We start from the raw sequence: 22,141 nt of genomic DNA, 5'->3' as shown, positions 1-22,141 counted from the left end.
TGGTGTGTGTTACACAGTTCTGTTATGCTTATTGTTGTTTGTAATCATCTTCTTTCTTGTAATAATAATGAATTAGTTAAATACAACAAATAAAGTGACGGTTTTCATCTATTAATCTAATCTTAAACTCAAACACTGCAGTCAGTTACTGTGATTATCAACCGAACGTGGGCATCTAATAAAGTTTCACTACTGATGTTTCGGCTCACTGCACATTAACAGGACAAACTTTCACTTTGACTTTGGGAAAGTGCAGTGACGAGTGTCTGGCTACAGCAACGTCTGTGCAGAGGTGAGAGGTTTAAAATCCCCAGATACTTTGGGGACAGAGCTCCTAACACCTCGCGCCGAAACCGAGACGCAGCATCACTTTCAGCTGACGAGAGTGACGCGCGCGCACACACCGGCCACGCGCGGCGGTCGCCCACCTCCGGCTACAGCGGCCCAGGAAGCGCAGCCTACCTTTTGAAGTCGGCCTCACGAACCGGTTTCTGGGGCGAACATCCTGCTCGCTCCCGCCGCCGAGGTCACGGTGAGGTGCTGGAGGCGACGCCGGCCCGTGATCGCACAGTGTGAGGCCACCGAGGTGGGAGGGCGAGCCGGGACCGGGGATGCTCCGGAGGCACCGTGCCGAGGTGAGGGAGGGTTGGCCTTCGGAGGGGGGAGGGAGGAAAAGGGGGAGGAGGACGAGGAAGGGCCGCACCTCCATCACCTTCCCCACCTACCCTGCAATCACGACCTAAGCCCCAACTTCCGTCAGCTTAGCGCAACATGCGGCCATTCCTCCGCTCTGTTCATTCTAAATGCGTGTTATGTTTATTAATAGTCATCTTATATTTAATCCGAGTTGCGCTAACGCCCTGAGGACACGCGCACTTTGTTTGGTAAAGTATTGGTGTTGATCCTCCGAGAGGCACCGCCCCCTGCTGGTCCATTGACGGTGTAACATCTGTTCACAACATCTGCAATGTACTGTGTGGAAATCAAACCTGTACAACTCCTTTTAAAAGGTACATTGCATTACTGTAGGAAGTGCATAGAAGAAGGTGTGGATGTGAATCTGTTCACGTGGAGACATTTCTCTTTATTTGTTTGTATTTTCTCACACTGGGCACATACATGTGTTTTTCTGTTGCACTTAAAACTTCTATAAAGTGATCTGATCTGATCTGAACCCGGCTGCTTCCCGTTGTACAAATTGCTGCCACTGACAGCAAATTAAGGGTTTATGTCCTAGTTTTAACAGAGATTCGGGTTAATTAGTTTCCACAGAGATGTAACAGGAGTCAACCAGCTTAACCTTTAGCAGGACAACATGCGCTCACTGAAGGCATGTTTTGCTAAAGGAGCTGCAAAATGGTGCAAGTACAAAAGCCTAATACTCAAATAAAGATGCAAGTACATAAATTATTATTAAAATTATCTCAACTTAACATACACCTAACATCCATATAGACATTTCATAAAAACACAGTGAAGTAGTTTCATAAAAATAAATCAGTATTATACTACAAAGAATGGACAGTGTTGGTTCTGAATGATGAAACTGGGTTTGGACATATTTTTACATAAGTAAAGCTCAGAAATATGAAGCCTTTAATTCTATTTCCTTTTCCTTCGTGACATTGGGCTCCTTGATTTTGTCACTGACGGTGGAGAGCGTGGGCTGTTTCTCAGGGGTATCTGGGTCCGGCAGCTGCCATTGGATGAAGACCAAGTACAAGAGGGAACCTAAGACCCCTCCAATGGGCGGAGCCACCAGAGGGACCCAGAACCAGTAGTTGTAACACCTGCAGCACAGGTGACACAGAGATTACCAGGAGGAAACATTCTTAAAATGTCTGTTTTATATTGATGTTATCTCCTGTCTGTGTTCAGTAAGATAAGACACTTACGTAAAGACCTCGGTGCCCCAGCCTGCTGTCAGCGTGAGCAGGCGTGGTCCCAGGTCGCGGGCCGGATTTATTGCTGCCCCGCAGTTACCCGACATCGACATGGAGATCCCCAGGACGATCACGGCCACTACAGCAGGAATCAGCTCCGTGGGAGCGGGGGTGTTCCTCTTTTCCTCCAGACCCAGGATGCACAGCAGCAGCATGGCCGTGCCCACCACCTATAGAAACATACACAGTTATCACACATACACCCGCGAGAAGGCCCATTCATTTCCACATCTACCAACTAACCTGGTCTAGGAAGCTTCGGCCCAAACTTAAATATTCTGTGGGGTATGTGGCAAATATAGAGGCTGTCTCATTTGGCCCGTACACTGTCAGCACACCTCCGCTGAATTCCATTATAGCATCTGAGACAGAACCAGCGACAACAACAACGTGATGCACTGCCCTGTTTACAGAAAAACCAAAGAGCTTTCGTGCATTCTAAGCTTTAAGTGACGTGACAAACCGTAGTAGATCAGATAGACGAGCCCCGATGCCACGTAGGCCCCAAGAACCTGGCAGACACAGTAGGGCACCAGTCTGGACCAGGACACCTGACCCAGTACACAGAAGCTCAAAGTGACTGCTGGGTTCAGATGGGCTCCTACAGACAGAGAAGAAATAACATGTGAAGCATCACGCCGTAGACAGAATGAGGCCCCGGTCCCTGTCTGCTTTACCCGAGATGTTTTTGGTCAGGTACATGGCGGACATGACACCCACAGAGAAGGCCATGTTCACCGACAGAAACTGTCCTTTCGTCTCCCGACTAGTCTTCACCTGCGCCGCAGCAGCGCAGCCGAAGAGCTGGATGGACAGAGGTTGAGACTTGGTGTAAATGTTGAAAGAAGGTCAGGTCAACCTGACACATTTGGATGTAATGTATCATAACAATGTCACTTTGGTAATTGATTATTATCATTAAAGTGCAATTAATGCCACTCCCTCAAAAAAAGCAGACTTTGCATTAGAATGTACTGTGTTTTTATCTCAATAGTCATATAACAAAAGATATGATATCATGAGTTTGCACACTCATAATATCGATTCATATGATAAAACCACAACTAAGGGTTGAAACTTTATGAGCTACAGTACAAATCAGTTATTGACAACCCGTTTTCATGTGTTTACTGCATGTTCAGATCACATGAAAGCACATGAGAGGCCATTAATGTTTCTGGCACATTCATAGTAGTTGCCAAGTCAGATGAAGAGAGTTTTATGGAGAGTTGGGTCCATAGACTTCGCTCCTGATAATTATATCTCAGATTCTTCTTCTCACCTTTAATTGTGACTGAATAATAGTGGAAACTGTGCAGATCCTAATATTACTGTGGATGCGTTTAATAATTTACATTTGGACCGTTGAAGGCTCTATCTAAAACTCACCTGCATTTCCAGTGTCTTTACATGACAGAAATAATATATTTTGATGGTTTGACTTTGGTTTTGCATTGGATACATGCAATACATACATAAATAACCTAATATATGCACGATTACATCACTTTGAAGCACATTTATCCAAACTAACAAATCATGAGCATGGACAGAAACATAGATGAGACCATGTAAATGTGTTATTAATCTGACCATCACTCACCAGCAGGACAAAGGTTCCCAGGAACTCGGCCATACATTCCCGCACCAGCGCTTTCTTCGCTCTCAGTGAACGCAGCTTCAACATGGCTGGAGTTCACCTAACTCCTTTAACGGGCCGTGGACTCCAGGAGCTGATGGTGAGGTTAGAACAGGGCAGTGCTGGGCTTCCACGTGGACGTACGCGTACTGAAGCACATCTTTATCTCCACCTCTTTTTCAGAGGGTTTATTGGTTGGCTGCCTCCGAGAATAAGCAGTCGCTGTGAGAGGTTGCTTACATGAAGCGAGGCCATAAACGCTCAGATTGTGTGTTCAAAGCATAGGTAGTATGCCTTTAATATACTGTATATGCATCATTAGGCTTGATAAAGCAGATACAGATATATACCTGTTTGCTTTCTTTAGGTCATAGTGTTTTGGTGTGCAAACAAACCTTAGAAAAAAATAATACAATAATGCAACCTAACAAACAATAAAGAATTAGTAATGAAATGAATGATTAAGTTTACATTAACACAAACATCATCGTGCCAGTAGTAGGATAGAAAAATACCTCATCAGCACACACATGTTCAGTAGGCCGTTATTAATGAATGACATCTACCTCTAAAAAGCCATAATTAATACAAGTACTAATCATTTTATTACCAGTTCTTGGTTGATAGCGAAGCCCCTCACATCACCACGGAAGCTGCACCATAACCCCTCTCACTGAACTCTGGACTTAATAGGTTATGTAACGCAAATAATTGCAGTATAGGACTAAGTGTTATTGCGTATAATTGTCAGAGGCACATGACTGTGGCATGAAAATACGGTGGACCTCAGATAAGATACACAGACAGTTTGACATGCTACGAGGTCGTAGTTTGCATTTCTCACCGAAAACAGATGGTTTTGTGTGTTTTGAGTTTGTTTATTTAATATATAATAAATAAGTTGTTCTTCAAAGCGTAAACTTCAACACAGACTGTAGGTCATGGGTTAACACACACACACACACACACACACACACACACACACACACACACACACACACACACTCACACACACACTCACACACACACTCACACACACACACACACACACACTCACACACACACACACACACACACACACACACACACACACACAGAAAAATGTCTCTCTACTTCCCTCTACTGGACAAAACCGTAACATCACGGTATGTTAGAATTTATTAAAAAGTTAAAAAAATGTAAAAGCATTTAGCAAATATTCACAGTGTATTACAGCACATGTTTTTTTGTATAGGTACCACATTATTAGCTTCTGTTCAGTGACTATCAGTGCATTGTAACCATGGCTGGCGCAGACATTCCAGGACAAAAACAGAGGTAGATGGAATCCTGCAGAAAAGACCTGGCTTCAGAGCTTGTTACTAGGCTTTAGGGCTTTGTTCTTTTATAGCTTCTTGGCAAATTAATATTGATGGCAGGAAATTCTGTCTCTCACAAATGGCTGTTTGTGCAACATCGTTCCCTGACCATTGCTGTGACCCCCCGTGTGTGATCCTCATGCTTCCAGGCGTTTGAGAGGGCGATGCAGCACTACATTGACCGGTCCGGGGGCCAGCTTCCTAATTAAAGTCCAGGCCTCCAGGCGGCTCATCCCTACTGTGCTCACGCCTTCAATATCCAGCACCTCATCACCAGGACACACTTTGTCAACGGGACCTCCTGAAGGGAAACGAGCCAGAGAGAGCAGTTAATGGATCACTCCTGTTTACATCCAGATGTTCCAGGGCACCTGTGTTTAAATCTAGTTCTTACCTTGGAAGATCTTCTGTACGACAAGGGGTCTGTCCCCCAAACTAGAACCTACACCTCCCTCCAACGTGAAGCCCAGATCCCTGTTGTTCTTCTCCAGACACACACACACATGTTGGCCTGAGAGTATACAAGTATATTTAGTATAATGGTTCAAAACTGTTGTAGACTTATGACCAAGGAGTCACATCTCACCTGTCTCGATGAAGGGAGCCTGTGCCTCTCCCTGCTTGACTCCCTGCACTTTTCCCTTGCAGCAGCCACTAATGTCCCCCCTCCTTAAGACCACCACCGCCATCTCACGAGCCTTCGCCTTCCTCAGGACTCTCAGCGCCTCCAGGTGGGCGTAGCCGCACAGCGCTGTCCCGTTTATTGACAGGACATGGTCTCCTTCCTTGATCGAACCTTCCTGAGCCGCTACACCTGAGTGAAACACCTTATGGACCTGAGAAGGTGATGAGAAGATACAACTGAAGGGACTGATGCTCATCTCTGACATTTAAAGGACAGACTGGTTACGAGACATTTCCTCACAGTGACTGGTTTGTTCTGGTCCACGCCACCTGCCAGACTGAAGCCCAGTCCGGCACCCATGTCCTTGTGGAGAACCACCACCTGCACATCGTTATAGTCCTGAAAGAGGTTTGATCGACAAAATGTGTAAGGTTTACACTACAAAAAGCAGCGAGGACAGCAAAGCACTGAAATATGATGAAGGCTAAGCTAAAGGAGCAACGTTAGCCTCCAGGATTAGCTCAAAATAATTGGCAGACCTTCCCTTAACTTCCTTCCTAGACCACCTTCATTGTACACATAAGTCCAATACATCCCTATGGAGGCTTGTTGTACCTGCAGGGTGTTGTCACCCAGGCTCCTGACGTCCTCCAGCAGCCTGTCGAGCTCCTCGCTGGGCATCACCGACACACAGGACAGGGCTGACACGTCCGAGCACAGCGAGACTGAGCGCCGGCCCGAACACTGCCAGTCGTCAGGGTCGTTCTCGCAGTCGTCCTCAACCCCAGCGAAGTTGCACAGTTCTGAAAGACTATGAGGACAGGGATGAGCGTGCCGCTCCATGAAGCCGGCCCGAAGCCTGAGCAGAGGAGCACCCACCTGACGCAGAAGCTCCTGCGGTCCGACTGGCTCATGTTGCTGGTGACGGTCACCGACGACTCCCCCGAGTCCGAGTCATAGTTCGAGTCCTCGTCTTTTTGGGTGCTCTCGTCATCATCGTCCTCGTTATTGTCGTCTTCATCGTTCCACACGCTATCCGAGTTAATTCCGGCGACCCAAGCGTCCAGGTCTCGGAACCCTTTCTTTTTCGTCGGGAAGAGTTTCTTGACATCAGCAGACATCAGACCGGGGAGGCTGCTGTGGGAGGAGGTGGCAAGGGGACGTGGGACCAGCGGAGATCCTGCGTCTGGAGGCTGAACGGAGGCGCTGCCGCTGGTCTTTGCTGCAGGGGGGGTGTTTTCTGGGGTGGCAGGGGACAGACAGGGCGAAGTGCTCGGCGTGTTTGTAGGAGTCTTGTCGTCATCGCTAGCAGGAGATGTGACCTGAGACGCCGCCGGCTTCTCCATCGGTCGAGCCATCGCACCGTCGGTCACGTGACGAGGGCTCGAGGTTTTGGGCGGATCCGTCCTATTCCCATGAAGGTCTTCACGGCACCGTCGAGAGCCTTCACCAACAGGGAGTTGCAGAGAGTTCTTGAGTTTGGAATATTTACCGACATCTTCCCCGAGGCTGTCAACGCTACTGAGTCCTGTGTGTTTCCTCCCAACTAAATTATCCTTCTGTTTCTCTTCCCTCCTCAGTCGTAGTCTACCTTCATCCACTGATAACGCCCTCTCTGTCCAGAACTTTGCTCCCGCTTCTTCAGTTTTCTTTTCAGGGTTATCGCCCGGAACCTCCGCCTCTTTCATTCCCTCCCATTTGTCCCTCAAACCGCCCAAAGCTCTGGTGCTGCATTGTGCAGGCACAGAGAAGGCTCTTCTGGGCACAGAGCCCTGAACTCTCTGTGACAGGGCTTCGAACTGATTGATTTTGTTCCTCACACTCGTCGAAGAAGGAGGCGAGAGCGCCTTCGAGAACTTGTTCCTCTCCGCGACTTTTCCTGAATATGACTCGAACACGTCTTCATCTGTGTTGCTGCTCTTGGGTTCGTTTCTTTCTTCCTTGTGGTTGGATCTGCTCTGATCTTTACTTCCACTCGTGTTTCTCTCTCTCAGGTGAAACAGGTCTTTGAAAACTGTTGGCTCTTCTTTTGGGCCCTTTGACTGTGACTCTTCCTTTGGGCCCTTTGACTGTGACTCTTCCTTTGGGCCCTTTGACTGTGACTCTTCCTTTGGGCCCTTTGACTCTGGCTCTTCTTTGACCTCTGCTGCAGCCCTGGCTGATCGGAGCTGAGCTGCTAAGGTGTTCCTGCTCCTGGCTCGGTCCAGTGACCTCGTCCCTGACCCTTTCATCCAGGAACCTCCACCCTCCTCTGCATACCTGCCCTGCATCTGCTCCTGCCACTGGCCCCCTGAGAACCTCCTGTATCCCACAGCAGTAACTGAACTGTCGAAGTATTTGTCTTTTTGAGGTGTTTTCTCTGAACCGAGGCCGTTTCCCACTCCTGATGAAAAACGCCTGGGGAAAGTTCCTCCATCTGCCCACTTATACAGCTTCTGCTGTGCTAGGTCTGTGGTGGTGGGGACCCCTTTAATCCTGCTCTCCTCCTTGGCTTTGTCATAACCTGCAGACCCGTAGAGCTTCTCGATCCGTTCCATTATACTCTGTCCTTTGGGCCAGAATGAATTCTCTATGACTATGCTGTGCTCAGACTGGGATCTCTTCCTGGAGGGGAAGGAATGACCCTTGTAGGCCCTCCTCACATTTTCAACTCCCGTCTGCTCTTTCTCCAGTTCTCTAGGCAGCTTTTCTTCTTTGGCCGACATCACGGTTGTGTCGACTCTGGTGCTGGAATCAGTGGCGCGCAGTCCGTCTCTCCGGTCCAAGCTCATACTTCTGCTTTGCGAGCTGTATTTCCTCCCCTCTCTCCTGCCAGCGCCCTCGAAAGCAGGGTTCTCACTCCTGTCGAACTCTGCTGTGCCGTTCTGGTACAGTTTGCTAAATCTGTCCGAGTCCTCCTTTGTCTCGCACCGACCTCTGACACTGCTGCGTCTCTCGTGACTCCCAAGAAGTGCGTGCTCCTCCTTGTTTGCACCATTGGTGGCACCATGTGTAACATGTCTGACTTCGTCTCTGGCTTCGTGAGGGCTCAGCAGGTTCCTACCACCTCGGCCGTGACTGGGAGTGTAGCTGGGGGAGTTCGCTGAGCGGACAGTGAAGCGGGCTCCTGTCCTCTGCTCACTGGCCGAAGGGAGAAAGGACAAGTCCATTGTCTGCGAGTAAACAACGGTAATGATCTCCTGTCTGGTGCCAAATCCCAAAAAAAAAAAGAGAACTGAAGGGAGAACTTGATATGCAGGCGATTCTGTGCAGGGGACTCTGGAGGCCGGCCTTTTAAAAGCTGCAGCTTTAAATGAGGGCAAAATATAAAGCTTGGCACAGAAGTTTAGAAGCAGAAACACATGCATTAAGCTTTGATATTTCAGCGACGCTCCCGATGAGTCTCTCCTGGGGCTAGAATCGACGACTCCTCTGGACTCATCTTCTTGCCGTCTCTTCTCTTTTGTCGCCAGGAGTCTTCGGTTCCAGCCCGACCTCAGTGAACAGCTGCCAAGCATAAAAATGTACAAATTTCCATCCTCAGAACAGATTGAGCAGGAATGCTGCGATATGTGGACTGTGGTTGCTCTGGCTGCTCGAATGGGCCTGACTGAGTCCTGACTGCTTCAAAACAGTGAATGGAGTGAGTTCCAGTGAAGCATGAAGTGGACAAACAACGGGAACATTAAAGTGTTCAAAAGCTCCAAACACCATTCAAACGTTCACTTCTCTCGGTTCTGTGTCGCACACACACGCACACGTATCACAAGGGCTGTTTACACAAGCAACATACTCAAGACTACCTGTCAGCGTCGAACCTGAGCGAAAACTGGAAGAACTCACCCAGCAGCAATCCAGTAAACAAAAAAAAACAATGTACAGTATTAAAGAGTCACGTTGAGCGTCTTTGCAGCTGGTATCGGTCTGAGGGAGTCACAGAGAGGACGGAAATCTTAACTGTGATTAGGAAAAGTCACCGGTTTACGTATGAGAAAGATAAGGTTACTGAGGAACAATGGCTCATCATAGATATCTGTATAGAGTCGCAACACAACAGTGAGGCTGATTATTCACCAGAGAATGAGAAGCTAGTCACCTCTGCTGGCTCTCTCCAGCCAGACGACCCCTGCCTCTGGGCTAATATCAGGCACTGTGCAGGTTTCCTATTAACCCAGGAAACAGTGGGTGACTACGCGAGACTCCGTGGTGCTTTCCACTGCAGGTGAGCGCGAGTGTCGGTTTACGGCAACACCTGTTCCCCTACAGTAGGTCACAAAGCCTCTCAATTGGATAAGCGAGATAACACGCCCCCGTTCGCATCGAACCCCACATAAGCGGGAAAAAGCGCCGTGAGACATGTTAAGAATGAATAATAAACAAACACGCGTTACCTTTTCCAGGAGGCATTTCTCTGTTTGTCCTACACCCTGTGTTGCCGCTGGGGTTTATCATGAAGGCAGTGCTGCGTAATGACATCAGCTCCTTCCTCTGTCCTCTTCTCTTTCCATCAGCTTTGCATGATGGACTGCGTACAGTGACTCAAACCTGCCACACTGGTTTGTCCTCTTTCTATCTGTCTGTCTGTCTGTCCGTCTCCCTTTCTCTCTCCTCCCTCTGCCATTGACTTTTTTTTGCCTTTTCCTCTTCTCACAGGATTCACAGCATTCCTGACTGCAGTTCAATGTGTCACTCACTGAATGGCTCGGCGACATCAGCACACGCATGCTCACGTACACGCCCTACGCACGTCAAACTCCTTCTCTCAGTGTGACATCAGCATTTCATAGCTCAAAGGAGACGAAATGCACGTAGAGAATTGTGTGAAGCTGAACATGAATGATATTTCTCAGTTTATAATGTCTCACAACCTGAGACAACCTTGACTATGATCATCTGGGTTGAGGAAGTATCAAAATACATTGAGAGCACCTCTAATGTGGACCAGAGACAACTAAGAGTTCACGTACATTAGACTCTGAAATGCCAGAGTGCATAAATTTAAGCTACAGGACACATGGTGCTGTTGTAAGCTCTAGTTTGGACCTTGCTGAGAATCAGTGGGACTGTAATTTTGACTGAGGGTGAAAGGAATCTGAGATTGCGGATAGGTTTTTATCCTCACAGAAGGGGAATAATTGTTTGTGGGAACAGAGAAATTTGCAGAGTGGGAAGGTGAACAAACAGCTATTGACACACAGATGTCAGGGAAACTACAAATACATAAAAGAAAAGCAGTACTTACAGTTAGAAGCTTGTTGCCGTTCTGCTGCCTTTTTCGCATGCACCTGCTACTGTCTTCCTTTCAGACAGAGGAAGCTGTGGTTATCACATCAGTCTGCTGCAAGCACATAGCAGATGTATTAACGTCTGTCTGTGCAGTTAGAACAGGCACTCGTCTTAGGCCATGTCTTATAGTCGGAATGACCCAGTGACTTGTCAGTGAGGGCCGGCAGGTTGCATGGTTTGCATGGTTCCCAGGACAGAGATAGGCCTGTGAGTAGGGTGACATTGCTCCAGTCGGGTCCAGGGACACCCACCCTTGTTCCTGACAGAAGAATGACGCTCAGTGTCACTGCAGGACGCATGCAAATCCCTGTCATGCTCACACAAACCTCTGGGGGCCTACAATCAAATAATACATTTGAAAAATAACATCTGTGTATTTGTTAAATAAAATTACACTTACAGGGAGAATTTAGTTCCAGCTTTGTTCCAGCTTTGTTCAGTATGCAGAGACTCACTAATGAGAATCTGCACAATCATGTAAAGTGTATACGACACAAACATATTCAGATATTAGCTAAATTATAATTCTTTTAACAAAAGGAATGATGCTAAAACCTATTTGTGGATTTTTCCCACGTATAACTTCAATATTCGTTCTCTCGTGTAAATTAAATAGTGTAAATTAGCGTACTTACATGTTCTGCTATTGATTGCAATCCACGACAAAGGCTCTATGTTTCAATGAAAAGCGAAGGAGACCGTGCGGGGTTACGTCATCCCTGACGTCGGCCTGCTCGTACCAGTCACGTGACTAGGGCGGAAGTCAACAAACCAGGTAGCAAAATGTAACGACAAGCGCTTTCCTTCACTTCCCTGTTTTTAGTCTCTCGTATGACGTTGACGCCCGCGTCTCGAGAAGTTAGATGAATCCGTCTCCTCTGCAAAAAACAAGCGTTGGACCGCGACTCGTCGTTTTGCTGCCTTAACGTTAGCTCGCGTAGTAAAACATGCCGACGGAGCCTCTTCTGTCCAGCGTTAACGTGGTGCTAGTGATGGCCTACGGCAGCCTGGTGAGTCCCCGCTCCTAGCTAAGAAACACACCAGGGCTACGTTATATAGGCCACGCATGAGGTCACGGTGTGGAGAAGTGTACGTTTAGTGTCCAAGACACACAGGTCACAAGATTATTGCAGAATTCGCTGGGTTATAACTTCCTCTTGATGTGCAGCATTATATACAGTACAATTTACTACAAAATAAAAGATTTCCTGAATATTTAATGTATGTAAAGTAATAGCAATTGATATTGAATGACAGCGATTTTAGTAGTTATTGTCTAAAAACTCATGAGGCGTATCTAACTTTCCTGCAGGTGTTTGTTTTACTGTTCATCTTTGTGAAAAGGCAAATAATGAGATTTGCCATGAAGTCTCGAAGAGGACCACACGTTCCCCTCGGCCACAATGCTCCCAGGGTAACACACACACACACACACACACACACACACACACACACACACACACACACACACACACACACACACACACACACAATCACATTTACAGTATGCCTGCAAATTAATGCTCCTTAACTGTGTTTTGATAGTTTTGTTTTGTTTTCGTGTGTGTGTGCTGAAGTAATATGTCTGTGCTGTAGGACCTGAGACAGGAAATTGAAGCCAAACTGAACCTGGTCCAGAAGATCCAGTTTGAGCCTCGTCTGCTGTCTCCGGATGATGATCGGCTAAAGCAGAGGGAACGTGCAGGTCAGAGGAGCACACACATGCACAGTAGTCCTGAAAATCCTGATGCCAGTGCCCAATAACCTGTGTTTTCCTTACAGACGTCCTGTACAGGATGAGAGCCCTGGATGCTATCAGAGACATTGGTAAATCTTCCTACTAATATTTTGTTTATTTTGCCACATTTATTTACAATTCTCCATCATTAGAGTAACACCTCTACTTTTGCAACAGATCTCCCTTTCCATGAATTGGGTGGAACATCCACCGCTGTGACGGGTAAAAGATTTCGGACCTGGCTCTTGCAGCTACGAAATTCTCACTCCATGACGCAAGACAGCCAAAGCTCCCTCATTGAGACAGTGCTGGAGGGGTACAATAAAGCACGCCATGGGGCAGAGGTAAGTGTCATAATCAGCATATTAATATCATGTATGCATTGTGGGAAAATACCAAATAGCATAATTGTTGAAGCAAGTTTGCATATGCAGACTTTATTGTTGGTAATTGTAGATTGATATACTCTTATATTATCTTAGATTGCATCCATTTACTGCATTGCGTAACCTGGTGTGTAATGTGTCACTGATTTAACAACAGATCAGTTCCGTGGTTAATCTTTAGGATCTTTTTTCGAAGAAAATTCTGTCTATAACTATGGCACTAGGTGGATTTTTTTAGAAATGTTTGTTAGAAACCAAAATTGCTTCAGATCCTAATAGTGCTGCTATTACTCCTCTTTTTTCTTTGTTTTTCATGTCTTTTTCTGTAGGCTTTTGGTGAGGCAGAATTTATAAAATACCAGGAAGCGCTAACTGAACTGGCCTCTGTGTGAGTAAACACAACCTTTCACCACAGTCTGCTTTCGTCTGGCGCTAATCCCAATGTGGAATGTTAATTATACACTGGGAACAATCTGCTCCCTCTGTTGCTGTTTCAGTGTGAAGTCTCACAGCAGCAGCAGCACATCGAGCCAGCACCACCAGTCGGCAGCCAAAGACCTGACCACCACCACAGAGAGCGAGAGTCCCACCTCCTCGCCCACGCACACCACCTACCTCACAGCAACGATGCAGCAGCGTAACAAGCGGCCCAGACACTTCCTGGAACTGAAGAGCTTCAAGGACAACTATGACACTTTGGACAGTTCGCTCTGAACAAGACACATTTAATCACAAGCTCAAGGACAAGGTAGAACTGCCACTGAATAAAGTGCCTGTGAAATGGCGACAGGGTTACTGCCACCAGATTTTTAGAGTGACACTGCCTTCATATTCCAACATGTATTGTCTAGGTTTCAGCATAGTTCATACCAAACTTCTGGTACAATGCTTTTACCTAAGTGTATCTTATGCTCACGTCCATTAGTGTTTGACTAAGTAGGGTTGATTTGACCAAAACAACCACATGAGGCTATGCAATGCTATAAGACAATCAGTATTTATTGCACAATATAAATGCTTATGCAGACTTGTTGCAATTAATCATCTGTATTTAAATATGCCAAGAGTCACTGTTACTACTGTTACTACTCTTATTACTGTATTACTCTTAATGGTTGCTTCACACTGGAGGAACAACACACAGCCTTGACAGTTTTTTTGCTACTGTGAATCTGACATTTTATTTTTTAAAGCCTTACATTCTACAGAAGCCATTATTTGATTTGAAATTAAGTGCTCTTTTATTATAAAGTGAAACTTTATAAGTGCTCAGTGCAATGTAATTCAATTGTTTTCCAGTGCATTATACATTCTGAATGTGAGGCACTGTAACTAGCTGTCCGGTTGGAGCTAAACTGCCCCGGCATGTCTCTGCTGCCTGTTTTGGTTGCGTTCAGGATTCTCAGTGAGAGTGATTTAAGTTTTCTTTTCTTAATGTATAAGTTGCCATTCAAAAAAATTACTGACATACATAAGCTTCACAAATTCGTCTCAGTGCAGTAATTTGGAGTATGATTAGTGTCCAGCAGGGGGCGCTCGCCCCCAATAATCCCCTGGTTTGAATTTACTGAGTGAGCATAGATTAGACACCACACAGGCTACCCTTTGATTGTCTAGATATTTATTATTTAATATAAATAAATACAAAAGAGAACGTTAGACAGAAATTAAAACAACAAACAACTCACAGTAATGAATATGTACAATCCGAGGTGACGTTACAGGGAACTGAAATGCCTTAGAAGAAATATTACAAATGAACATTTTTCCTCCTGCTTCCTCACAGTTTCATTCCACTCCTTATTGTAGTTTGGGAATTATTAACCATATTGTTATTTATAAACATGAGCACAAGGACAGGATTTAGATAAATAGGTTAATCATTTTCACATGAAACCGGTCCATCACAAGCTTTGATGCTCAGAAAGCTTTGCATACTGATGCTACATCACTGTTAAACGGCTTCTTAATGCTGTTGCCCCTTGTCAGCCTGCACTTTGTACAACAGTTAGTTTTAGCCATAATGGCGCAGATGCCATAAATTCAAAGGTCACAAATGTTATGATAGCAGAGCAGGACAATAAAACACTTGCACAAAGTATTGTAGAGCACGTAAAACTTCAAATCAGCGGAACCAGTCTACTTCATGTACTGTACAGCTGAGATCATGTCATTATGCACATACACAAAGGATCCCAGTGCACGTATGCTGCTGCCAAACACCAGTTTCCTTCAAAAAGCTTTGCCTTTCAAATGCATTAGTCAAGAGTAACGTAGGTAACGTAGCTGCAGGTCAGGAAACTCAGCGGCGGCTTCCCAAATGTTCAGGTGTAGAGATACAATCTAGCTTCAGCGGTTCTACGGCCTTCACTCCAGAACCAGCGCCTGCTCGTGCAGAGTGACTTCACGACTTGATCTCAATGACTTTGATGAAGGGGAGCGGTTTGTTCGACGAGGTGGACGGCTTGAGTGGCTTGCTGCAAGAAAGGGAGACAAAACACAGTTGGATTTTAATGCAACTGTAGATCAGTGTGTTTTTAATGCAGATAAGCTTATACACTGTGTGCATATAGTACTATGTTTATACCCTGGTGTTCGGATGAATGATTTTACACCATTCTGAACTCACTACTCCAAATAAATGGGATCATCTAATAATGAATCCATTACCTGTAGACTATCTGGGGGTTGCGCTCTGATGAGAGGTAGGAGTTTGACCTGTGTCCTCCCAGGAAGTAGTCCATCTGGTCACGCATCTCTCGGTTCTGCAACACGGCAGTTCAGTTGGTTTATCGTGACAGAACACTTAATTTGACCAAACAAACAGACAGTAGATGCACTTTCTCATCTCTGTTTGAGTCTTTATTGACTCTGGTTCAGAGAGATTTCACGGGGGGGGGGGGTGCGTTCTTACCTCAGCCTCCAAGAACGCCACCTTCTCCTCCAGCTCTTTGATCACGCGGTCTCGCTCCTGGATCACCATGCGCGAGTTCTGGAGCTGAGGACAAGCAAACAGGCGCAGCGCGAGTAAATCCTGCCCAAACACGAAGACGCAGACAGCGTTTGCTCTGCAGACGCTCACAGATGCACCGCCCACCTGCTCGATCATGTGCCGGACTTTCCTCTGTTGGCTCTTCAGCATGTCGTCCAGATGGTGGATCTTCTCCTTGAGGACGGCCACCTCCTTCTCCAGCTGCTCGGCCCTGAAAGAGGCAAAACACAAACAACACTTATACCGCCTGCCATCCGCCTCTCCAGCCTTTAACCCTTCGTGCGCCCATTTTCCCATCGGGGCCTGGCGGCGTCCGCTGACCTCTGGTCGCCCTTCTGGCCCTGCTCGCGGAGCTGGCGCAGCTCGTGGAGCTCCTCCTCGCGGGCGTGGATGGTGTCGCGCAGGGAGGCGCTCTCCTGCTCCATCCCTCCCAGCAGCCTCTGCAGCTCCTCAATGCGCCTGTCCTTCCTCTCGCCGGCCTCCGCCGTGGTCTTCAGCCTGTCCTCCTGGTCGCTCAGACGCTCCCTCAGCCTGCTGCCTTCGGCCTGGAGGGAGGACGGCCTGTTTTAGCCGGGCTTCAAACGCGGCCTCAGCACAAACGTATGGTACGTTACGGCGTTGGCTTCTCCGTACCTGCAGCCGCTCTTTCTCCTCCTGGTGTTTCTTCTCGGCTTCCTGCATCTGGGCATACAGGCGCTTGCTGACCTCCCTCAGCTTGGCCCGCTCTGCTTCGTCGTCTGCTTCCTGGTAGAGACAGGACGAAGCACGCGGTTGACGGAAGGAGCAGCTGCGCATTTTAATAATGATGTAATGTAACAGCTTGTTTTGGTTTCAGGCGAGCTTAGTGGGTTCGGCCCTCGTAAAAACAACAGGCGTGTCCGCGTGCGTCACTGGGACAGATTTTCCCCCCTCGAACCGTTGCATGAGTCACAGGTAAATCCTGCACTGGTGCAAAAATAATAATAATAATAATAACAATTATAATAATTAAGCGTCTGTACACCGACAGGGGACGCGGGAGCAGCGGCCGCCCGTGACGCAGCGTTTGTGGAATGCTGGGAACAATGAGCGACGCGAGCCGAGGAACAGCCTGTGCTGGAACAACTCCCTCTCTCGCACACTTACACGAGCCCCAGGGCGCCGCGAGCGCTGCCGCTGCTCTGCTCGCGTCCCACGGCCCCGCGGCGCGACGCCCCATGCGCGCGTGGAAGCTCCCACGCGCATTCGCTGCACGCAGCTACACGCTCACCTGTCCGTCGGCCTTGGCCTCCGCCTTGGGAGCGGGCGAGCTCCGTCTGAAGGGCACGCTGACCTTCCAGCCGTTTGTGTGCGACTGAGGGGAGACAAGGGGGGAAGTCAGGGGGGAAGGGGTGAAACAGCGAAACAGGAAGAGTGGAGGGAGTCGCGTGAAAATGCACCCACCTTGCTTTTGGAAGCCATCTGCTCCCGCAGCGTCTTCAGGCAGTACCTCACCTGCAAACAGTAAGACGAGGCTGTGAGATGCTGCGGGAGGATGCGAGCTCAACGATCAACAGAGGACTGCAGCGTGACCTCACGACCGACCGCGTCCACACTCACCTCCTGGATTTGGGAAACCTCATCCGACAGCATCTTCAGGCTCTGCTGGTGCTTCTCCTCCTCGTGTCGCCGCGCCTCCAGGTACACCTGCAGGAGCACACGGGCGTTCAACACACAACTCCACGGTCGCTCATTCACATTCACGGTCTAGAATCAAAGCAGCCTCCGCCTCCTCCCACCTTGATGACCTCCACCTGCTCCTCCGTGGACTTGACCGGCTCAGGGGGGAGGACGCTCCTCTCAGCGGGCGGCTGCACCAGCGCGAAGGCTCGGCCGATCGGCTGGAGAGAGAGAGAGTCAGAGTCAGAGTCAGAGTCAGAGTCAGAGTCAGAGGCGTCGTCTTTAACAGCATCCCAAGCGACGTCAGTGGGCTTCGCTGTCACTGGAAGAGGAGCTGGATGGTGCGTGTGTGCAGCATCACAGCAGTCTATGGGGAAAAGCTGCCTGAACGTGGCTTTAATGGTATGAAACAGCAGGCAGCAGCGTCCACACCCTCCTAGTCCCGTCCGGAGCAACTTGGTCCCGTGTGTGTGACTATGGAGACAAACCCCTAAACATCTGGTGTTTCCTCGACTCGGTTATGTAACGCTGCCGCTGGTTTTGGTGGAACACTGGTTGCGCTGAGACATTCCCAGTATGTAGGAGCCTCTAATGACGAGACGTTTACAAGCGCTTTGGTTCTCAAGGAAAAGTAAACTAAACGCTCGGCTCCAAATACGTCCTGGACGATCACCAGCAAACCGCAACACAACGATCATCCAGCACCCATTTCTCTGGTCCCGTAAGTTCTGAGTCTAAGTTCTGATGTGGAAGCTCCTACCTTGTCCCTGTACTGGTCGGTGGTCTGGGCCGCCTGGTTCTGGTCGTGCAGCGTGAGCCGCAGTCGCCGGCACCTCTCCTAAAAGAGGCAGCGAAGACAGGAGATGAAGCGACTCCACAAAGAGGCTGTTGTGCGATGGGGAGACAGATTACGGACTGTTAAGGAGGAGAGGGGCGAAAAAAGAGGTGGAGAGACTGAGTCACACTCGCTGGATGAAACAGAGGAGGAGAGAGAGAGAGAGAGAGACCCCAGAACCAATGAGAGAGAGGGGTGCGAGCGTCAGAGGGAAAGCGAAAGTTTTTCACAGCTGCACAGAGACAGATTGTTTCATTTAAGTTGTGCTCTATGGACGTCAGCAGCGGCTGGATTTCTGGAAAAGTGGGCAGAAAATGCAAGAAACAGACGGTTTCCATGGCAACGGAGCCTCATAAACAACCTGGCCCGCTGCCGCCTAAATCTGGCACACATTTGGAATGTGAGGCGCTTCAACGGGAAAGGTCCCCAGCGAGTGTGTGTGTGTGTGTGTGTGTGTGTGTGTGTGTGTGTGTGTGTGTGTGTGTGTGTGTTGTTGTGTCAGTTCAGGGAAACCCCGAGTTGTCAGTGTGTGCGTGCAGGAAGAAGCATGCGGATGTGAGGGAGGAGGTCGGCGACATTATGCAACTCAGGCGCTGCAGCAGCAGCCTGACACACGGACAGAGTCGGGTTCAGTTCTACCGGTCGTGCGGTGGTTGAGGGACAACTTTGACTCGTCTCATGTTCACAGAGTGCGTGACTGTGCTAGAGGTTTTGATCAGCTACTGAAGCCTTATCCTCTATGGAGACACTGAAGATAAACTAGCGGTCGCTCCAGACAGGGAATGAAGTCAGTGTTGCGTCACGCTGTGATTAGACTACAGAAGGCTGCTATGATTAGCTGCTTATCTGTTCAGGAAGTACAGTAGAGAAAACGGATCAGACGACGCGGGAGGGATCAGGCCAGAGCCTGAGAACTGAGAAATGAGGGAAATGGGAGCAATGATGTTCCGCCCCGGTCTCCTCTCAGATTACAGATACCTGAATGAACTAAAAGCCGAGAGCGACTAGGAGGGAGGAGAGAAGGGAGGGAGGAGGGAGGAAAGGGAACAGTGAGAGGTTTGTTGAGAAGGAATCGGCCATTATTCAACTCCCTGCTCCTTCACACACACACACACACACACACACACACACACACACACACACACACACACACACACACACACACACACACACACACACACACACAGAAGCGCAGCTCTACGGTGCCACCTTCAAATCCAACCTGTAACACTAGACGTCCTGGGAACAAACAAACAAAGGCACCAGTAGGATGTGACGCATGCGTGTGCACATACACAGGATCACACTGCCTTTAGAATAAAGCAGAAACCCAACACTGGGCGCGCGCACACACACACACACACACACGGCTGCACTGACAATGGGCACAAAGAGCGCGGGCTGAAAGGATTAAAGGCTACGAAGGTGCTGTTGTTTTGGACTCGGGCATCAGGAATGTGTGAATGGTCCAGGTTCCATCAGAACGGGCCGGTTTGGCACCAAAAGCTACGATTCTGTCAGAGCGACGTGACGCTTTGACAAAAACAGGGAGAACGTCGAGCATCCTGTGCCTCCAGGTGAAATATCTGCAATGCGTGAGGCTCAGCGGCCATTAAATCATTACATTCCACATGTCACGTTTGCTTTTGTTCAACTGTAAACCTGTGAGAATACAGGTGTGAGCTTGAGTTTCAGACCCATGTGATACTTCCTCCAAACTAAAAGTCGGAAATGCTTCTCGTTCTGATAGATTTTAGAAAAAGCATCTTGAACGGTATGACTCATATGATACAGTACACACTGCATTTTAAAGGCCGTGCATTTGACCTCTGCTCTCTTCTCTCAGCTGAAACCCCTCCAGCACCGAGCTGCTGTTCTCAGGTCAGCGCAGGGAATGATTGTCCGACTGACTGACATCACTCAACAGTTCAGGTCAAGTTAAAGGTCGAGCAAATAGCGAGAGATGAGCTGAGGCGTGAAGTGAAGCGCCGATGGCTCAACGCCCCTGGTGTCGGGAACGAAGGAGACGGAGCGTGACGCAGAAACGCGGATCCGAGACGTGAAGCGACAGCGGCCGTGACGTCTTCACGGCGGCGTTCTCGCGCGCTAACGGTCTAATTGCGTCCCTGTTTCTGTCGCGTCCAAAGCAGCGGGGTTCTAGCGTGTTCCGGGGCCTTTGTGTGGCTTCCTGCCTCATTCCGAGCCAGTGATGTCACGCATTCCTGGCGGAGGATGTGGATGTGGAGAGTCGGTGCTATGTGTGAATTCACACAGCGCAGCAAAACAAGACGCACGGAGGGGTTAAAGGTCGCAACCTGTTAATGGGAGACAAACTGTGGCACCAGTTGAAATATTCTGTTTCACAGTTGGAGCTGGTTGTTCCTCATGTTTCATTTTATAACCACACACACACACACACACACACACACACACACACACACACACACACACACACACACACACACACACATCCCTCATCCTGATAAACACCGAGGCTGCAGGTTTTATGGTCTATTTGACTACAGCTCCCGGCTTTGATAAAGGGGAATTTGTGTTTCATGAGACCAATGCAAATGTGAGCTCCGTCGCACGCTAACGTGCGCTGAGCAAATATGATGCTCACGTAATGATTAAAACCAAACCTGGGCCCGGTTAATGAGTGTCTGCGTGTGCGGTGCTGCCTCTTCTTCCCTTTGACCTGTTTTACTGTTAAGGTCATGTTGTTCTGTTGTCACATTCAGCTCTGGTCAAACTGGGGCTGCTCTTTCCACGTGTCAGCGCCCTTTGCAGTGCGCGTCACCTGATAGGAGCTCGTGCGTGTGGCTGGAGCGGCTGTGCAGCTCAGCGGGAGGTGAAAGTGTGGCGTTGCTCAGCAGCCTCATAAACCGCGGCGCGGGTTTAACAGTCCGCCGTTCCAGGTGACGTGAATCATTAAACCCGCGCCGCCTCGGACTGGACCTGTCGCCGTCACGCGCACAGGTGGCGAGCTGCGTGCGCTGTCACACCTCCATCCGTAAGACCGGGAATGATGCGCAAACGGTGACAGGCACAGATGTCCCGCGGACTAATTCTGTTCGCGTGCGGGGACTCGGGGGTTAATACTTTAATTACTAGCAGAGGCTTAATGCTAAAGAGACCACTTAGAGCAGATGAAGCCCGGGACGGAATCACAAAACGGAGAGGAAGCAAATCTGAAAGTGGCAAAAACCCCGGACACGCGGAAACACGCTCACATTTAAAGAGAGGAAGAAGAGATTTCCTTAAACAATAAATAGACAATAAACAAATATATTAATAATAAATACAAACTCACCCCATAGTCTTGACTTCTGATGTCCTCAACTGTGCACAGGCTTCTCGTCATCCCGTTCATCTTCGTTGCAATAAATACTCCACAAACAAAGTCGCGCGAACAATAAATAAATAAATAAGCGCGTGGAGTCGTCGGAGCGTGTTCCGCCTCCTCTGTCCCGCTGCGTCTCTGATCCCCGTCCACGACAGACGCCGCTGTTAACCGCGTCCCCGTTTCTCCCCACGTCACGGGCGCCCCGCCCACGAAGCGACCGAGACGGCCAAATAGGGAACTGGGATGGCTGGAACAGGGCCTGGCTGCGAGGGGGAGGGAGGGGGAGGGAGGGGAGGGAGGGGGAGACGCTACCTGCTGCCTCCGGTGCAACCGCTCCTGGAACGAGAACCCCCTGAAACCGCCATCGGGAGCAGTC

General features: G+C 48.7%; 4 protein-coding genes across 7 annotated transcripts; 1 reads left to right on the top strand and 3 right to left on the bottom strand.

The window, feature by feature from the left end:
* Nucleotides 1-1,387: 1,387 nt before the first annotated feature.
* Nucleotides 1,388-3,630, bottom strand: aqp10a (aquaporin 10a). Its single transcript, XM_029129304.2, has 6 exons — nucleotides 3,547-3,630; nucleotides 2,682-2,747; nucleotides 2,407-2,629; nucleotides 2,187-2,305; nucleotides 1,896-2,113; nucleotides 1,388-1,790 (listed from the first exon to the last, which is right to left on the bottom strand). Exons 1-6 carry the CDS (start codon nucleotides 3,628-3,630, stop codon nucleotides 1,580-1,582), a joined length of 921 nt encoding a protein of 306 aa, XP_028985137.1. The 3' UTR covers nucleotides 1,388-1,579.
* A 926-nt stretch (nucleotides 3,631-4,556) lies between these two features.
* Nucleotides 4,557-11,605, bottom strand: si:dkey-92i15.4 (uncharacterized). Of its 4 annotated transcripts, none has more exons than XM_029128345.3 (8): nucleotides 11,466-11,605; nucleotides 10,787-10,882; nucleotides 6,445-9,051; nucleotides 6,181-6,376; nucleotides 5,866-5,964; nucleotides 5,527-5,776; nucleotides 5,335-5,451; nucleotides 4,557-5,241 (listed from the first exon to the last, which is right to left on the bottom strand). In XM_029128345.3, exons 3-8 carry the CDS (start codon nucleotides 8,910-8,912, stop codon nucleotides 5,078-5,080), a joined length of 3,294 nt encoding a protein of 1,097 aa, XP_028984178.1. In that variant the 5' UTR covers nucleotides 8,913-9,051; nucleotides 10,787-10,882; nucleotides 11,466-11,605; the 3' UTR covers nucleotides 4,557-5,077. The 4 variants fall into 4 exon arrangements, with proteins under 4 accessions (XP_028984178.1, XP_055358835.1, XP_055358836.1 ...); XM_055502860.1 differs by having other exon boundaries at nucleotides 10,787-11,089; nucleotides 11,466-11,598; XM_055502861.1 differs by lacking the exon at nucleotides 11,466-11,605 and adding an exon at nucleotides 11,231-11,268 and having other exon boundaries at nucleotides 10,787-11,089.
* Nucleotides 11,606-11,702: 97 nt separating this feature from the next.
* Nucleotides 11,703-14,439, top strand: c16h1orf43 (chromosome 16 C1orf43 homolog). Its single transcript, XM_029128352.3, has 7 exons — nucleotides 11,703-11,840; nucleotides 12,143-12,244; nucleotides 12,427-12,535; nucleotides 12,613-12,657; nucleotides 12,746-12,912; nucleotides 13,284-13,342; nucleotides 13,452-14,439. The coding sequence occupies exons 1-7, from the start codon at nucleotides 11,778-11,780 to the stop codon at nucleotides 13,666-13,668; spliced, it is 762 nt and encodes a 253-aa protein (XP_028984185.1). The 5' UTR covers nucleotides 11,703-11,777; the 3' UTR covers nucleotides 13,669-14,439.
* A 114-nt stretch (nucleotides 14,440-14,553) lies between these two features.
* Nucleotides 14,554-21,921, bottom strand: tuft1a (tuftelin 1a). Its single transcript, XM_029128351.3, has 12 exons — nucleotides 21,733-21,921; nucleotides 18,345-18,422; nucleotides 17,704-17,805; nucleotides 17,525-17,611; nucleotides 17,369-17,419; nucleotides 17,196-17,279; nucleotides 16,580-16,690; nucleotides 16,268-16,491; nucleotides 16,052-16,157; nucleotides 15,869-15,952; nucleotides 15,625-15,719; nucleotides 14,554-15,431 (listed from the first exon to the last, which is right to left on the bottom strand). The coding sequence occupies exons 1-12, from the start codon at nucleotides 21,790-21,792 to the stop codon at nucleotides 15,359-15,361; spliced, it is 1,155 nt and encodes a 384-aa protein (XP_028984184.1). The 5' UTR covers nucleotides 21,793-21,921; the 3' UTR covers nucleotides 14,554-15,358.
* Nucleotides 21,922-22,141: the final 220 nt, after the last annotated feature.

The sequence above is a fragment of the Betta splendens genome, chromosome 16 (assembly GCF_900634795.4).
Source record: "Betta splendens chromosome 16, fBetSpl5.4, whole genome shotgun sequence".
NCBI classification, from domain to species: Eukaryota; Metazoa; Chordata; class Actinopteri; order Anabantiformes; family Osphronemidae; genus Betta; species Betta splendens.
The sequence above is the reverse complement of the archived record's forward strand: the minus strand, read 5'-3'. Positions and strand labels throughout refer to the sequence as shown.